Source organism: Eptesicus fuscus, chromosome 22 (genome assembly GCF_027574615.1).
Source record: "Eptesicus fuscus isolate TK198812 chromosome 22, DD_ASM_mEF_20220401, whole genome shotgun sequence".
Taxonomy (NCBI): Eukaryota; Metazoa; Chordata; class Mammalia; order Chiroptera; family Vespertilionidae; genus Eptesicus; species Eptesicus fuscus.
The window spans coordinates 8,012,196-8,030,390 of NC_072494.1; the positions used below are offsets into that span (position 1 = coordinate 8,012,196).

Sequence of the window (18,195 nt, forward strand, 5' to 3'; positions counted from 1 at the left end):
AAATCGCTGCTATAGTAGATAAACTTCAAGTCGGGACTTCCAACTCTCAGCGCTTGGGCACTCCTTGCTTCCTCTTAAGGAGCAACTGCGCCCTCCAGCGGAGAAACGGTGGGGGAACCACAGAAGGGCGCCCCAAAGTGCCAGACACCTGAAGTCCTCCTTAAGGACCTCCTTGTTTCCGGCCCCGCCCCCTCCACGGAGTCCCGCCTCCGACGCGATCCCGTCCTGTGGCACCGATTGGTCGGCTCCTGTGCGTGAAGACGTTGCGTCGCGGGGCGGGGCGGAGGAGCGTTGTCTGTAGGGCTTCAGCCGTGTGTCCTGGGTCGCCGCCCCCGCTGCCTCGCCGTGTCCGCCCCTCGCCTGTCTAGAGGATACGGGCGACCGCAGGGCTCGGGGTGGTCGCGCAGCTGACAAGCGTCTGCGCGAAGCCGTCCTTTCCAGCTGGCGGCTCTTCTCGGCCGGGTCCAGGTCGGGGAGGAAAATGGCGCCGGCGCCCCGAGGCGTCCGGGAGGCGCCGCTGCTGCAGTGTCGGTGCGGACCCCTTTGCCGGCTCCTTCTCCTCGCCCAGGCCTTCCTCCTGCTGCCGGCCGCCCGGGCGGGCCTCTGCCCCGCGCCCTGCTCCTGCCGCCTCCCTCTGCTGGACTGCAGTCGCAGGAAACTGCCGGCGCCGAGCTGGAGGGCGCTGTCGAGCCCCCTGCCCCCCGACGCCGCCAGCCTGTGAGTAGAGTTGCCGAACCGGGGTGGGGGCGTCTAAGGAGAGGGGCGCTCTCCTTCCAAGGCGGACCAGCGGGGAACAGGCCTGGTCGGAGGGCGCGGTCGGGAGCCCAGGTTCTGAAGAGAAACGCCGCTAGGATGTTGTGAACTTTGGAGAGGGGGCTCAGAAACCTGCTGCTAAGGTTCTGGAGACTCCTGACGACCTGAGTTGAGATTCCTGGGGCCCGGGAGGCTGTGAAGCCTGGGTGGGCGGGGCTGGGGCGGGGGCATTAAGGACTCCGTGGGCCTGGGCACCGGCGTGGACTGTGGATGGGGCTGCCACATCCAGTGTGTACCTCAGCTGGAATGGTCCCCGGGCATGTGGATTTTATAAACACGACCGTCGAAGACACACGAACTGTCTTTTGTCCCTAGTTTGCATTTTGGCTCATTCTGTGCTGCAGTTTTGATACGTCACAAGGTTACAACTAAACGTGTTAGGAGAGCTAGTACTACCCCGAACAAATACCTTTGTAAGTAGCATTCTTGGTCTAATTTAGAAAAGGAGTATTCTTTCCAAGAGCATGTTGTGTTTTAATTGTTTTCAAGTGCATTTCTTGTGGCAGAGAATCTAAAAAACCAGCCCTCTTTGTTGATGTATGAGAGGCAAGTGCAGTGATTGGTTGAATTCTTCTGGAGACTCCGCTGCTGAGTGCTCATTTTGACAGGCCTGTGTTAGTGGCACCTGGGAGCTCACTGGTCTGAGTCAGCCTGGTGGCATTAGGAGCAACAGTAGGTATTAAACGCAGAAATTATGGGCCTTCTTAACCACCAACGTACAGTTATTTCTCTGCCACTAACTGAGTAATTCATTTATTAATTGACTGACTTCTAGTACAGCTGTCTCCAAAAAAGAGTCATACAAAAAGAATAGCTTGAGGTGCAATTAAAATGAGGGTCTGTTTGGATTTTCAGTGGAAAATAGAGTACAAATTGAAGGTCTCTGTCTGCCACAGAGGTTATTTATACATTTGCAAATAGGTTAGGATAGATAGGAAAGAAAGCTACCTCATAAATTCCTTGAGAAAATGAAGGTAGTTTAAAAAACCAAATGCTGTAATAGCATAGATCTGCAACATAATAAAATGCTTTCTGTTGTTTTAAGATGTAACACCTGCAGCTAGTTTGGTTCTCTTGATGCAAATAAAATTTAAAAATTTATATCAATGTTCAGCATAGTCTTTTTAAACCTACACAGCGTCTATGTAATGCAGCAAGTGCCTTTTTCTAAAAAATTCTTGGAACAGCTGATTATGACAGAATAAATTTGGTGCAGGTTTCAAAACAACACAACTTTATTTAACTGTAATTGAAATAAATATGCCCCACTTTTTAAGATCCTCCATTGGTAGGTAAACAATAATTAGATATAGTTTTATGTAAGAAACATTTTATGTCTAGGTATGATTTTTGTTGAATTGAGATAAATTTCCTAAAGCCAAATGACATTAAAAAGTTTTAAATGTTCTAGAATGAAATAGACATTTTTCAGTTGAAGTAAAATGCCTTGGGAGAGCAATTCTGTTGTAGAAATGTAATTGGATGGAAGTCTTACAATAGCAGAACAACTCTTAACATATTAGAAGGTGGGCTTGTGCTTTTTTAAACTGAGAAAGGTAACAGTCTTCATAAGTTGCCTTCAGCTATAAAATCACCAGATACATATGGGTTTCTTTATGTAATTTTGAATTTTTAAAACACATGCAAATGCTTAAATATAGTAGTGATTCAAACTCCAGTGCTCAAATTTGTGGCCATCATCAAAAAGATTGTGGACACAATCCATTAATCCTGGTGTTTGAAATATGTCTGCCCCTGGTTCCTGGCACAGAGCTCCTGAAACCCTTATACTTTCCTAAGGGATAAGAGTACTAGGAGCTTCTTTCTTTTTAATATTTGGTCTTTGACCTTGTTTCCTGACACAAGGCTCTTAAATCCTTTGGAATTTCCTGGGTGATAGGAGTGTCTTTTGATCTAAAGAGACACCTCTTGGTTGGCTCCTGGATAGCTTCAGGATGGGGTCTGGTTACCAGAAAGACCAATCTTGTCATAAGAAGCTTGGGACTTTCAGCCTCTCTCCCCTTCATCCTGGAAGGGGAAAAGGGTTGGAGATTGAGTTTAATAGTTGAATATGCCTATGTGATAAAGTCGCCATAAAAATCCCCAAATCTCTGGGGTTGGTGAACAGATCTACGTGCCAGGAGGGTGATGCACCCCACCTCCATCAGGGACAGGAGCTCCTTTACTGGACCCTGATAGATCTCACCCTATGTATCTCTTCACCTGCCAGGTGTGTCCTTTGTCGCATCTTTTGTTACATAATAAACCAGTAAATGTAAGCGTTTCTCTGAGTTCTGTGAGCTTTGCAGGCGATTGAATCTAATGACGGGGTCATGGGAACCTCCGATTTGTAGCCAAGTTGGACAGAAAGTCTGGGTAACATGGGGTCTTACTACCTGTGATTAGTGCCTGAACTGGGGGTGCAGTCTTGTGGGACTGAGCCTTTACTCAGTGAGGTCTGCACTAACAGCAGTTAGTGTTGGAATTGCATTGAATTGCAGGAAACCTGGCTGGTGTTGGAGAAATGATTGGTGTGGGGAAGAGAAAAAACTCACACATCTGGCATCAGAAGTATTATGTGTGTGAGTAAAGGAAGAAACAGGTGATAAACATTTTTTGCTTGATCAAAGTTTAGCCAGGTTCCCGAACCTTCTCCTTGGCCATCTGTGCACATCCTTGTAAAATACAGTTTTAGCAAGAACCTTGCCATGTCAGTTTAGCAAGAAGCCCCTATCCTCAATATTGGATTGGGTTCCATCCCTATACCATGTCCCAGGTGATACCTGATCACTCTGACCTTTTTTTTTTTTTTAGCAAGAATCCTGTTAGGTCTGTTTAGTTAAAGCCTTCTTACCCCTGATGTTTTTCTCTTAGTATGTTTTATCCACTGACCCTACTCTGTTCCTTCGCTTTAAATTCCCATATATACAGGCAGCATTCGGCATTGAGCCCAGTTTCTTACCTACTTTAAAAAAATTTATTTCAGTGGTCCCTATGCCTAGCTCCCCATTCCCCAAGTTCTTTCTTACCATGCTTTAACAAGTATCAGTGAATATTATTTTCCTTTTAACAGTTATGGTGCCACAACACCCATAGGATCAGATTCATCATTGGACCCCCGGACCTCTCACCCAGGACCCTAAAAGTGCATACCTTTGAAGCCTTTATCTTCCTCCTGACTGATTGATCGGGGATCCATTGGTGAGTCCGACTCCTGAACCATTGCTCCGGACAAACGTCCGTGGAAGCGGGTAAGGACAGATTGGATTCTTAGATTCTGTGTGTGCTCCAGAACAGCGGTCACCAACCGGTGGTCTGCGGACCAGTGGTGGTCCGTGAGGTCCGAAAGGTTGGCAACCGCTGCTCCGGAAGATGGGATGGAGTCCTAGATAAACACAGGCCGGGTTAGAGTCTCAGGCAAGCAGCTGTTTGAAAAAAGATGGGTGAGAGTCCTAGGCTTCTTTGTTTGAAAGATACCAACTGGGCTGGAAGACTCTTCTTCCTGGCTCTCTCTCTGGTTGAACCCCTGTTCCACCAGCTCTGTCTACCTCCATTTTTGTTGGCATGCTTTTGCTGAGAATGATCTGAAACTTCATTGGCCTCTTGGGGAAACTTGTCATCTCAAGCTGGCTCCTCTAAGACCTCTCCCTTCCCATTATAGAAGCTGCTCCTTTCTCCTCATACCACCTTTAGTCTTCCCTTCAGTTCCCTTGAGTCCTATGATATGTCTCCCTCCAAACCCTTTCTCCTCCATCCCTCTGTCCACCAAGCCAGACCTTTTTCCCTGCCCGTCTCTGTTGTCACTTAAACGTTGGGCTCCTTGCGTTGGGGGCTGTCTAGGGACTTAGGGATCCTCAGAAGCAAATGCTTGAGGCTGAAAAACCTGGAATAGACTGGATGTTTTGGTTAGCTAGAGGGGCTTTGGAGACATCCAGACAGCTGCTAGATATTTCCTTGGTCACTCACCTAAAATTTGGTTGACAGCTTTCATTAGATTACATATCAGGGCACCACCTTGAATAAGGTCTTCCTTACTGGGTTTTAATAAATGATATATTTTTCTTTTAACACGGAATTTTTCCTGGACATTTGGTGTCACATTAAGTGAGATTTGCTAGATGACCCTGACTCATGGAAACGTGGTTTGGGAAAAGAAAGGATAAAAGAGTGGGAAATGTGGAACCTTTGGTTCCTCGGTGGCCTTTGGTTGCCCGTGGCATGGAGCAGTAGCTGTGCTGCTCTTAGGTACTAAAGATAACTATCACCAATGGAGATTAGAGATGGATCCAATTACCAGGACATTGGTTCAATCCCTTGGCTATTTTCTGTAATAGCTAAATTGAAACTAAAAGAGTGTGCTGAGTCAGACCTTGATACTAGACCAAACTCAAATTTCAGTGAGTCTGAGCTTTGGCCACTAACCCCAAGGGAAAAATTAGGCAAGGACAACAGAAAGTACCTCTTGGTGTGAGATAAGGGCAAAACCAAGGAACTATTTGAAACCAGGGAGTATAGTGTGAAGAAGTTGTTTCATATTGTGGCTCAGTAATAGCTTTCTGAAGAACATCCTTTAGTAAGATGTTCTGTGAGAGTAATTAATTTAGGAGCAGTATCTGGTTTTAAATGCTACAATAGGGGAAGAGCATGTTTGGGTTGATGCAGGATTTATAGCTCGTTATGGAACAATCACAGATGGCTCTATGTGATCCAGACACAAAGCAGGTCATTCCCAAGGGAACAGCCAGCCTGGTGGACTGCGTAAAAGCCACTGTAAGATCTGTTTACTCTGAAAAAGGGGACTAACTGCCCATTTCCCCCATAAATGCCAAGTGAACACCCCAGATGAAGTAGATAATACGTTTTCTCTATAAACCTTGTGGGATTATCTTTGTGATAATTCCACAGGCACTTGCTGAATGTGCCTGTTACTGAGTTCATGGTAAATGCTGTGGTTAAGGGGGACTCTTTTACATGGACACCCCACGTAACCTTACTGCTGTAAACCAGCGGGTAGTTGGGGAAGCCTTGTGAATTTGCTCTCTCAGCTTTGCTTCTGGGTTTCATAGATGCTAATAAAGATATTAGGTTAATTAATAGGAGAATGAAGAAAAGCAAAGGAGAGACTCAGTAGACTGGTCTTATAGCAAGGCAGAAAAGTTTAAATCAGGGGTCCTCAAACTTTTTAAACAGGAGGCCAGTTCACTGTCCCTCAGACCGTTGGAGGGCTGGACTATAGTTTTAAAAAAACTATGAACAAATTCCTATGCACACTGCACATATCTTATTTTGAAGTAAAAAAACAAAACTGCAAAAACACCCGCATGTGGCCCGCGGGCCGTAGTTTGAGGACGCCTGGTTTAAATGGTTATTAAGAAAGAAGGTGAGCCCATCCAGTGTGGATCAGTGGTAGAGCATCCACGTATGAACCAGGAGGTCAGGGTTCGATTCCCAGTCAGGGCATATGCCTGGGTTTTGGCTCTATCTCTAGTAGTGGGCGTATAGGAAGCAGCTGATTCTCTCTCATCATTGATGTTTCTCTCTTTCCCTCTCCCTCTCCCTTAAAAGCCATGGTGGGCACTAGCCGGTGTGGCTTAGTTGGTTGGGCGTCATCCTATGCACCAAAAGGTGGCCGGTTCAATTCCTAGTCAGGGCACATGCCCGGGTTGCTTGCAGGCTTGATCCCCTTTAGGGGCAGGTAGGAGGCAACTGATTGATATGCACTCTCACATCGATGTTTCTCTTTCTCCCTTCCTCTCGGTCTAAAAATCAATAAAAATAGTTTTTAAAAATGTGGCGGTCTTTTTGTGCTACCCAGGGAGGGGCCCATTTGGCTTTGGTCTCGGTTCCCAGGTAACTTAAAGGAAAACTTTCACAATGCTCAGACCCCTTGATGTCCTGTCCTGCAAATGAAAGAAGAGGCTGTCCTCAAATTCCTTGCAGCAGGAACCCACTTTGGTGGCACCAACCTTGAATTCTAGATGGAACAGTACATCCACAAAGGAAGAGGGATGGATCATAAATCTGAAGGGAACCTGGGAGAAGCTTCTGCTGTCAGCTGCTCGTGCCACTGTTGCCATTGAAAACTTCGCTGATGTCAGTGTCATATGGTCCAGGAAGACTGGCCCGTGAGCTGTGCTGAAGTTTGCTGCTGCCACTGGAGCCCCTCCTCTTGCCGGCCACTTCACTCCTGGAACCTTCACCAACCAGATCCAGGCAGCCTTCTGGAAGCTGAGACTTTTGGTTGTTACTGATCGCAGGGCTGACCACCAGCCTCTCACAGAGGTGTCTTATGTTAACTTGCCTACCATTGCTCTGTGTAACAGACTCTCCTCTGCACTGAAGGACATTGCAACACACGGGGGCTCCCTCCGTGGGTCTGATGTGGATGCTGCCCTAGGAAGTACTGCACATGCATGGCACCATCTGTGAACACCCATGGGAGGTCATGCCTGACCTTTACCTTTACAGAGATCATGAAGAGATTGAAAGGCTGTGACCAAGGAGGAATTTCAGGGTGAATGGATGGCTCCAGCTCCCGAGTTCACTGCTGCTCAGCCTGAGGTCACAGACTGGTCTGAAAGTGCGCAGGTGCCTTCTGTGCCTATTCAGCCGTTTCCTACTGAAGAAGAGTATTTAGCCTGCCACTCAAGACTTGTCTGCAGCCCCCATGCTCAGGCCACCAAATGGGTAGGAATAGCCACGGAGTGGTCTTAACCTTTTGCACTCAGATGTCGAGTGTGACTTGACACGGTTAGCATCGGTAGCAGCTCGAGAAAAAAGCAAGCGAGTGCAAAGGGTTAAGCCAGGGGTCCTCAAACTTTTTAAACAGGGGGCCAGTTCACTGTCCCTCAGACCGTTGGAGGGCCGGACTATAGTTTAAAAAAAACTATGAACAAATTCCTATGCACACTGCACATATCTTATTTTGAAGTAAAAAAACAAAACGGCAAAAACACTCGCATGTGGCCCACGGGCTGTAGTTTGAGGACGCCTGTTAAGCTCTTCTTCCATGGACTCTTAACAGAATGGAAATAAAGTTGATAGCAAATAAACAGTTTCTAAAAAAAAGAAAAAAAAAAGAAAATGGAAAAATGGGTGAATAAAGCAGACATGGAGAGGGTAAAAACAAAGGTTTTAATATAGGACTACCTAAGTTTGAGCAGGCCAAGAGGCTTTCCTTCTAGTCCCCCAACATTAGCCCCAAATAAGTCTGCTCTATTTAAGTTTGGAGAAATTTAAAAATCCAAAGGCAGAGGTTACCATGAGAAACCTGACCAGCAATTTCTTGAGGCATTGGTAAGGCAGATTAAATTAGATAAAAATTGACAAAAGGGCTAGGGTCCTTTGGTTCAGCTCATGAGGGTGGTTGGTGTGGTAGGGATCCAAAGCTTCTTACACAAGAGTGGGTACAATGGTCAGGAATTGGAGAAGTTTTCAGGATTCCTTAATATGGGAACCTCTTATACCATGGTACCAAACCCATTGGTGAAACCATGATGTAATTGAGAGAACATTATGAAAGTTGGAACATTATGGAAGTTTACATACATACAAATTAAACATTCCAACTTTCATATATATTATTAATATCAGAGGAAGGGAGAGGGAGAGAGACAGAAATATCAGTGATGAGAAAGAATCATTGATTGGCTGCCTCTCGTATGCCGCACACTGGGGATCGAGCCTGCTACCTGGGCATGTGCACCAGTCGGGAATCAAACCGTGACTTCCTGGTTCATAGGTCGATTCTCAACCACTGAGCCATGCCGACTGGGCAAAAGTTGGAATGTTTAAATAGACTTAAAGAAGTTGTGTCTCCTTTATCTGAATATATTGTGGGAATGGACATTAAGTCTGGCTGGGGAACATTACCCTTACCTGGTATTGTAAAACTAAAGCCTGTTAATAATGCCCTAAAGGAGGTTACAGTGAGGAATTGTAAGGTACAAGTTTGTAGGAGAAGTGGTTATGGAGATGGACATTGTATCTGACTGGGGAATGTTTTCTCTACTCAATATCGTAAAACAGAAGGTATGTAAATCTACTCTTCAGACAATATTAGTTGGATATTCTAAATGGGAACCAGTAAGATTGCTCCAGCCTACACAGTGTAGAGTAGAAATTGGAGTGCTGGTATGGACAGATTCTCTGTGGGATAACTATGCGTATGGTAGGCTGGGCTTAGGGCAAAAGCCTGTGAGTGCCTACTGGCAACGACTCCTAGGACTTTGGACTAGAGCATTTCCATTTGAAGGGTAGTTATTGGCTTGCTATTGGACATTAATTGAAACCACCATCGTGACTAAAAGTCATAAAATAATCTTGAAACCTGAAATACTCATGATATCTTGCATAATGTCAGATAACACTCCAGTAGGGAGGACAGTGCCTAGAAATTTCCATAATAAAATGGAAATGGTTTATACAGGATCATGATACCTGGGGAATGCAAGGAGGAGATACTCAAGAGCAGAGAGCCTTTCCCCCTCGACTGACTTTGGAACTGTGTGAGGAGCTGCTAGATTCTATCGTCCCTTGGGCAGTGTCCTACAAACAGCTCCTAAGTGACCAACAAGGAGCTGCTTGGTTTGTGGATGGCAGTTCCAAGATGACTAGACAACATCCTATTTGGAAGGGAGAGGGAGAGAGAAACATCCCTTGGCTGCCTCCTGCACACCACCTTCTGGGGATCGAGCCTCATCCTGGGCAGGTGCATGGAACAAGGCTCAACCAACTGAGCCACACCTACCAGGGCAATGTTTGGGTTTTTACTAACTCACGGGCAGTGGCCAATGGCCTGACTGTATGGTCAGGCAGAAAAGCAATGAAAACCTGGCTTATTAAAGGGCTGCCTTTATAGGGCACAGATAGTCCTGTGGAGATCACTGTGAGACTTTGAGGGGTGCGTTAAAGTAGGACATGTTGGTGACCATCAGACCCTTTCCAGATTCAGAAGATGATTGGATTCAACAAGTAAATATCCCTGTGTGCTTGCTTGAGATGGCCACCTGGGTCTGTGAAATGGGTGGATATGGAGGCACTGCAGCAATGCAAGATGGGCTGCATCTAGACGTGTTCCTCTTGCACCCTTTGAGGCTCAAAATGCCAGTAAGCTCTTCTGTCTGCTGGGAAAAGGTACATCGCAGATGGCTATGTGGCACATTCCCGCGTGTGAAGGCCCTGAACATAGCTGGCAAGTGATACTGATATAGCCCTAGGCGGCGACAAATGGGTCCTGGCCGGAATACTGACTGACTGTGGACTGTCTTTGCTTGTCTGATGGTAGATGCAAATGCTCAGTGCTGTAAAAGAACCAGAACAGAAGATAATTGTACCAATTTGGGTGGCTGACCATCATTTATGCAGACCAGGGAACATACTTTACAACCCAAAATGCCCAATAGTGGGCAGACAGGTATCCTCCTCAGAGTATAGTAAGTCCTCAGTTAATGTCATCGATAGGTTCTTGGAATGTGGTGAAGTAACGCATGATAAAACCAGTTTTACTGTAGGCTAATTGATACAAACGGCACTTCGTCAATGCTATAAGGACCTGCTGTACTAGTTGTTTTTTTTTAAATTTAAATACACGTTTTTATTAATTTTTGGAGAGGGAGAAAGGGAGAGAGATATATAGAGAGAAACATGGATGAGAGAGAAACATCATCGATTGGCTGCCTCTGCACGCCCCCTACTAGGGATCGGGCAGCAATCCAGGCATGTGCTTTGACTGGGAATCTAACAGGTGACCTCTTGGTTTTTGGGTCGACCCTCAACCACTGAGCCACAAGGCCAAGCTGCTGAAGTGTATTTCCTGGTCTGCATAAATGATGGTCAGTTTGATAGAGAATTGGAATGGGCAGTTAAAACATTGGTTGTCTTAAAAGGGAAGAAATAAAGATGGGAAGGACTGGCTTACATACCTTCCTGATAGTGTGCTCACATTCATCGTCAGGTGGCGCTCAAGAAGTGGCCCCACTAGATAGAGTCCTCTTTTTCTGGTGGATATGGGGAAGGGGGGGTGGGGAAGGATGCTGGAGTGACGATGCAGTTCTTACCAAGGGAGGAGTCTGCTGGCATAATGACTACTTTTTCTTCTCCATACACCTCAACTGTTTTTCCCCTACTTGTTGAAGTGGTTATAGCATTATGGCTGCATATATTTTAAATTAACTCTATTTTATTTACTTATTTTTAATATATTTTTATTGATTTCAGAGAGGAAGGAAGAGGGGGAGAGAGAGAGAGAAACATCAGTGATGAGAGAGAATCATTGATTGGCTGCCTCCTGCACGCCCCACACTGGGGATCGAGCTGGCAACCCAGGCATGTGCCCTTGACCGGAATTGAACCTGGGACCCTTCAGTCCTCAGGCCGACCACACTCTATCCACTGAGCCAAACCAGCTCGGGCAAGAAACTATATTTTTAAACTTTGGGTCACAATTCCTAAATGCCTAATGGAGTAGATTGTGCTTGCATCCCATCTAGCAAAATTGAGGTTAATAATGAATACCAATATATTGCCTGGTGGTAAAAATAGCTCAGTGGTCTGCACCTCTGTAGCCTTACGCTAACTGAATAGAGTGGATTGCGGGGAGATACTTGCTACTGGTATTCCTGTTTGTAATCTAGACCAGCATAGTGGCTGTACCTGATGTCCCATCCAAAGGTGGAAGAGCTTGGGTGTAAATGCAGAGAAGGAGCAATAGTAGCTGAGGGTAAAGGAATGGGTAAATGGTTTTGTAATGAGGGGAATTCAATACTAATCCCTCGAGGGAGGCTTGGAGTAAGAGATGGTATTGTCTGTTAATTCAGTTATACCAGTTGACTGAAAGGGTGAAACCATGTGTTTGCTTAAACCATTCCTGCTTTGGAACTTGACAAGATTGAGTAGAAGGAAGCCTGCAAACCTGAGTGGCCTTGCCTGTGCATTGTTTTGCTGGAGGGCGGTGTATGGCCACACACCAAGAGGGTACACTGTGGTCTCTGCCCCGGGTTCCTGGCACAGAGCTCCTGAAAGCCTTGTAATTTCCTAAGTGATAAGAGCACTATAGGAGCATCTTTTGTTCTAATATTTGGTCTTTGAAATTTTTCTTTAATTGCTTCAAACCACAAAGTGGTGAACTGAAAATGAGTCCTTTTAAAAAAGGTACAGATTAAATTTCCCTTCCACTTAAGGTCCCTCATGTTTACCTCAATTGTTAGTACCTACCTTTATTTTCCATTTCCTCCTTTCATTTGTATTGTATTTTCACCTTACTTCTTACAGAGAAGTGCGATTGGCCATGGGGCTGAGCATACAGTGGGTTAGAATCCTGGTTCACTCTGATCAGCATGGGGTAGGCCTCTAGACCTCCATAAGCAGATATCAAGAGAAACTTCTTGCTTTGAATAATATCACCCTGTTCCAAGTCTGTACTCCAGAGTAAAGAACTGTGCTTAATTCCTGGAAAGATTCCTCACCCCCTCTTTCCTCTTAACCCTCAGATGCTCAGTACCAACCAGTATCTGCCATGAGACTATCAGCACCTCTCATTATGCCCTCTATTCTTCTCTAACAGTCTCCACAAGAATCTCAGGACTTCAGGTTATCTGTCTCTCCCAAAGACATCCCCGACCCTCTTTGTGGCTTTATTTTTGTCATTAGTAGGCATCATCTTTTGATATGCTACATATTTTACTTTGTCTTCTTTTCTTTTTTTTAAATATATATTTTATTGATATTTTACAGAGAGGAAGGGAGAGGGATAGAGAGTTAGAAACATCGATCAGCTGCCTCCTGCACACCTCCCACTGGGGATGTGCCCGCAACCAAGGTACATGCCCTTGACCGGAATCGAACCTGGGACCCTTCAGTCTGCAGGCCGACGCTCTATCCACTGAGCCAAACCGGTTAGGGCTTACTTTGTCTTCTTTTCAGGAGATTATAATATATCTTAAAAGCATGGATTTTTGTATGTTTATTCATTGCTGTAGATCAGCTATTCTCAACCGGTGTGCCACAAGAATTTCTAAAACATGAAATACCTGACTATTTAGTCAGGGGCACTGACCTCTTTTCCCTTAGATTGTCAAATAAAAAAATGACAACAATCAACACAACAATAGCTGTCCAGTGTGAATGAATCAAAATTAACTTTTTTTTTGGTCAGATTGGCAAAAAATACAACATATTTTTTGGTGTGCTGCAGAATTTTAATTAGTTAATGTGTGCCATGAAATGAAAAAGGTTGAAAATCACTGCTGTATATGAATGGTGACCAGCAGTAGATACTAAAAAATATTAGTTGAATGGAATGCAGTAGATTAATTACAGAAAGTATGTGGCTATGTCTTTTGAGGGAAATGAGGAGAAACTCTGAAAGCAATTAAAGCAGTTCTTTCTCATTTGCTTCTCTAATACATATTTTAAACTAAAAAAAAAAATGTTTTATTGATTTTTAGAGAGAGGAAGGAAGAGCGATAGATTCAAACATCAACCAGAGAGGAACATCATCTATCGGCTGCCTCCTGCACACCCTCTATTGGGGATTGAGCTGACAATCCTGGCATGTGCCCTGACCAGGAACTGGCAACCTCTTGGTTCCTGGGTCGATGCTCAACCCCTGAGCCACACCGGATGGGCTCTCATATCTTATTAGGTGATTTTTTTTCAGGGTACCTCATTCTCTGTAGTAAACATTCTGAATGAATCTGAGCATTATCTTAGCTAATTATTTGTATTTTAAGATCATCTTTTTTTTCCTTTATTGATTAAGGTATTACATATGTGTCCATATCCCCCCATTCCCCTTCCCCCCCATACCCTCACCCCTCTGGTGTCTGTGTCCATTGGTAGGCTTATATGCATGCATACAAGTCCTTTGGTTGATCTCTCCCCCCATCTTTCTTTTTAAAATATAATGAGGATCATTGATTGGCTGCCTCCCGTATGCCCCCTACTGGGGATCGAGCCCACAACCCGGGCATGTACCCTTGATGGGAATCGAACCCGGGACCCTTCAGTTACTTACTCTAGTTCCCATCTCACACTATCTGGAATGTTTTGTCTAATTGCACTAAAATTCACAAAAAAACTTTTGCATGCACAAATAATTTTTCATTATTCTGATCATCTTTGTTTTTTAAAATATGTTTTTATTGATTTTAAAGAGGAAGGGAAAGGGAGAGCGAGATAGAAACATTGATGATGAGAGAGAATCATTAATCGCTGCCTCCTACATGCCCCCAGGGCATGTGCCCTTGACTAGAATCAAATCCAGGACCCTTCAGTCCACAGGCCAGTGCTCTATCCACTGAACCAAACCAGCTAGAGCTGATCATCTTTGTTTTTAACAGGGCTTTGCAGCATCTATTAGGTATTTACTAAGTATTATTGAATAATCAGTTGACTTCAGAGTGTCATTATGGCTTAGAGCTGTAGTTTGAGGAGTTTTTTTTTTTTTTAAATATATTTTATTGATTTTTTACAGAGAGGAAGGGAGAGGGATAGAGAGCTAGAAACATCGATGAGAGAGAAACATCGACCAGCTGCCTCCTGCACACCCCCCACTGGGGATGTGCCCGCAACCAGTGTACATGCCCTTGACCAGAATCAAACCTGGGACCCTTCAGTCCGCAGACCGACGCTCTATCCACTGAGCCAAACCTGTTTCGGCTGAGGAGTTTTTAATAGTCTACAACTTCATTGCAGTCTGTACCAGACATGCATTTCTAAAGTTGGGATCCTTCAAAGGCATTGTGGATGGCTTTCACATACCCATCTTTCTAAGCACTAGCAGAAACACCAGTTTTCTGTAAAATAGACCTACTGGTAAGCGTCTAAAGCACATTTGGGGGGAAGGGAGATGCACTACCATCGTGTTTGCAGGATCTAATGTCTGTTGTTTTGGGTTTGCATACTGTTCTGATAAACTTTCACTTCCAACAGTCATTTCAAAGCATGTACAATATGCTTTTCTTTCATTGCATTAAAGATGTTAACATATTCTTTATCCTGGTCTATCTGGGGAAATGGTAAACAGAAGATGTAAGCTCATGATATTGGAATCCAGAAGCAATATTTAGCTTACTGCTTTAATTTATTGTAGAGGAGTAGTTCCAGTCAGTTAAGATTTTTACCTTTGGAAGTGGATTATGGCTGCATGTACAAGAGATAAATACTCAGAAAAGGCGATTGTACTGGACCATCATCCTATTTCAAATCTAGTATTATATAACTTACTATTTACACACTGACCTGTATGCGAAGCATTTTGTTTATACTTTTTAATTTTCTAAGCTATCCAGTGAGGTTTGCTATTCTTTTAACAATAGAGGAGACTGAAGTTTAGAGAGGTTAAGTGACTTGCCCAAGGTCCCAGAATTGGGCATGCAAAACTCTATTCTTAAATGTAATTGTAGAAGTTATATTTCCTGTTTTGTGGTTGTATGTTTTCAATCATTAAGAACTCAGGAAGGATAATGGAAGAAAATAAAACATGCCTCTTATTCTTTAAATGAATGCTCTCATCTTCCTACCACCTTAAACTTTTTGGATTCATAGAAGTGTTGTACGTTGTATTACAAATAAGTAGTGCAGGTGAAGGGTAGGAAGTTTAATTTGGAATAGCATTATGCTTTAATAAAATCTTATTTATCCTAAATGTATTTACTTAATGTTTCCAGCCATCTCTAGTTCAACCAAAAAACAAGTATGTTTCCAGGAAGCATTTATTCATAAAGCCTCTCAGAGTCTCAGATTTCATTTAGTCCTATTTCAACAGGCACTGAGGTTTCCTAGCTATGACAATTGATTAGAAGCAACAAATCGAGGACAATTTCAAGCAGCGCTGCTACAGATAGAAAGGCTGACTTTTGGTGTAAAGCTCTTAGTGGTAAAGAAAAAGCAAACCTAAAAGCAGACAATTTTAAGAGTTGTTTTGCAATCCTTTAGTGCACTCCACGAGTAGTACTCATGATCGTCAGCCGATTAAATCACAGTACTGTAATTGATCAGAATGATAATCCTGAGTATTATTTTTGAAAGTTAATTATGCTAGATAGACTCTAATGAGATGGGTTTTCATTTACAAAAGAAGGCAAATTATGCTGGATAAATGCATGAAGCATTATCATACTCATTGGGTACAATATGTCCTTATCTTTTAACTTTACGAAGGGCTTCTTTAAAGAAGTTTTGTTGTTGTTGAAGTTCACAGTTTGGCCTATCAGTGCTGCAGATGACTCAGAATGTGTCTGTGTGACTGGGGAGGAGAAAACCCTACATCTTGCTGCTGGACTTTGCAGTTAGCTTGCAGAACCGATGCTCCTTAGACTGTGGGGATTGCTCTGTACATCCTATAAATTATTTACACCCTGATGGCACTAAATGACTGCATTAATGGCACCTCTGGCTCCACACGATATCAAGAACCTTAATAATTCATCATTTATTACAGATACATCCCTGTAGGTTAGCATGAGTGGGAGCTGAGTTTACAACACTGAGATAAGGCCTTCTCTGAAACTTTTACTTTCCAAACATTATATCCATAAATAGATACTTAATCATATTAAAAAAATAAGGGAAAGACTGTTGACTGTTACAAAGCTTTAGATTCTTTAGGTGATTAAAAAAAAACACGTATGATTGATTTCAGAAAGGAAGGGAGAGAGAGAGAGAGAGAGAAACATCAATGATGAGAGAATCATTGATTGGCTGCCTTCTGCATGTCCCCTACCGGGGATCGAGCCCACAATCCGGGTATGTGCCCTTGACCAGAATCGAACCTGGGACCCTTCAGTGTGCAGGCTGATGCTCTATCCACTGAGCCAAACCGACTAGGGCTCTTTAGGTGATGTTTATCAAGCATAGATTACTTCAAGTTTTTTAGTATATTTTAGGGATATGTCAAAGGGGAAGAAATCTTTGAAAGACAGATTTCCATTTCAGGACTCTTGCTTTAAAAAAACACACAGGCAAACTAGCATTAAATTATCCAAAGTAAATGGAATTAATGATTGGCCACTGTGAAGAATAGTGAGAGACTTTAAAAAAATTACCTAAATTCTTTCTATTTTTTTCAAAATTATCCAAATTCTTTTTTTTTTTTTTAAATATGTTTTATTGACTTTTTACAGAGAGGAAGAGAGAGGGATAGAGAGTTAGAAACATCAATCAGCTGCCTCCTGCACACCCCCTACTGGGGATGTGCCTGCAACCAAGGTACATGCCCTTGACCGGAATCGAACCCGGGACCTTTCAGTCCGCAGGCCAACGCTCTATCCACTGAGCCAAACCGGTTTTGGCATATCCAAATTCTTAATCTAAGAATTTTATATCTGATATTTGAAGTCTTTGAATCAGTCTTCTTCAGCCTTTTGGGAGTACTTTTAAAAAAAGAAATAGGACCCAATACACCAAAGTTGCAGGTTTGATATCTTTCTGGTCAGGGCATATTCAAGAAGCAACCAATTAATGCATAAATAAATGGAACAACAGATTGATGTTTCCCTCTTTATCTCCCCATCCTCTCCCTCCCTCTTCATCTCCCCACTCCTCTCCTTCCCTCTCTCACCCACTTCTCCCTCTCACTTCCTCTCTTTCTCTTAAATCAATCAGTAAATAAAATTTATTTAAAAAATAGAAAGAAAAAGAAATAGGAAAGGCATGCTATGGAGAGCAGGAGTGTGTTTGTACACTCATATATGCACATGTCATATAATTAAATTCCAGGGTGAAATTTAGCTATAAAAGAAAGTTAATCACTTTTCTATTGAAGGGGAATAGTGGAGTTGATGTTGAATTTATATTTACAGTTTTAGAGTGATTCCACTTCTTAGTACTATAAATATTGCTTTCAAAAAAGTCACAAAGGTTAGTAACATTGACAGTGTTTGTAATCCTAGCACTTAGCACAGTGCCTGGCACATGGTTCAGTACAAGTTTGCATAGATACATGATGCTGAAATCATCCCATATAATTCTAGTTAGAAATCTGGTGTTTTGATAAGTTAAACAGCTACACCGATTTATACTAGTTGCTTTCTATGATAATACTACTTTGGGAGTGTATTACTGTTCACTGTTAGTGTTTTGTTTTTTTTAATTTAATGTGGATTTGTTGCAGAAGGGTCCAGAGAGCCTCATTATATGGGGTTCTGAACTATGAAGCATGTATTTTTAAGACAACATTGTTCTGTAGAGAGGATCCGAAGTATTTCAGGTGTCCTTTGTGTTCCATTGAAATGCCTTAGGAGTTCATTAAAGATACTGAGAAAATTGCTCTTTCCCCCAATAGATACACTGGACAGTTTTTATTGATACTAAATTCAAAGTGGTTTATACCATGTTGAGTTTACCAACTTTATACCAAGTTGAGTTTTAATTTGATTGCTT

At 43.2% G+C, this 18,195-nt stretch overlaps 1 protein-coding gene across 1 annotated transcript in view; it reads left to right on the plus strand.

Moving 5' to 3' along the window:
* The first annotated feature begins 282 nt into the window (after positions 1-282).
* LRIG2 (leucine rich repeats and immunoglobulin like domains 2) overlaps positions 283-18,195 on the plus strand; it is a 40,668-nt gene continuing 22,755 nt past the window's right edge. Inside the window, exon 1 of the mRNA XM_008147175.3 lies at positions 283-717. Coding sequence (XP_008145397.2) covers positions 482-717 — 236 coding nt within the window. The 5' untranslated portion in view covers positions 283-481. The remainder of the gene's footprint in view (positions 718-18,195) is intronic.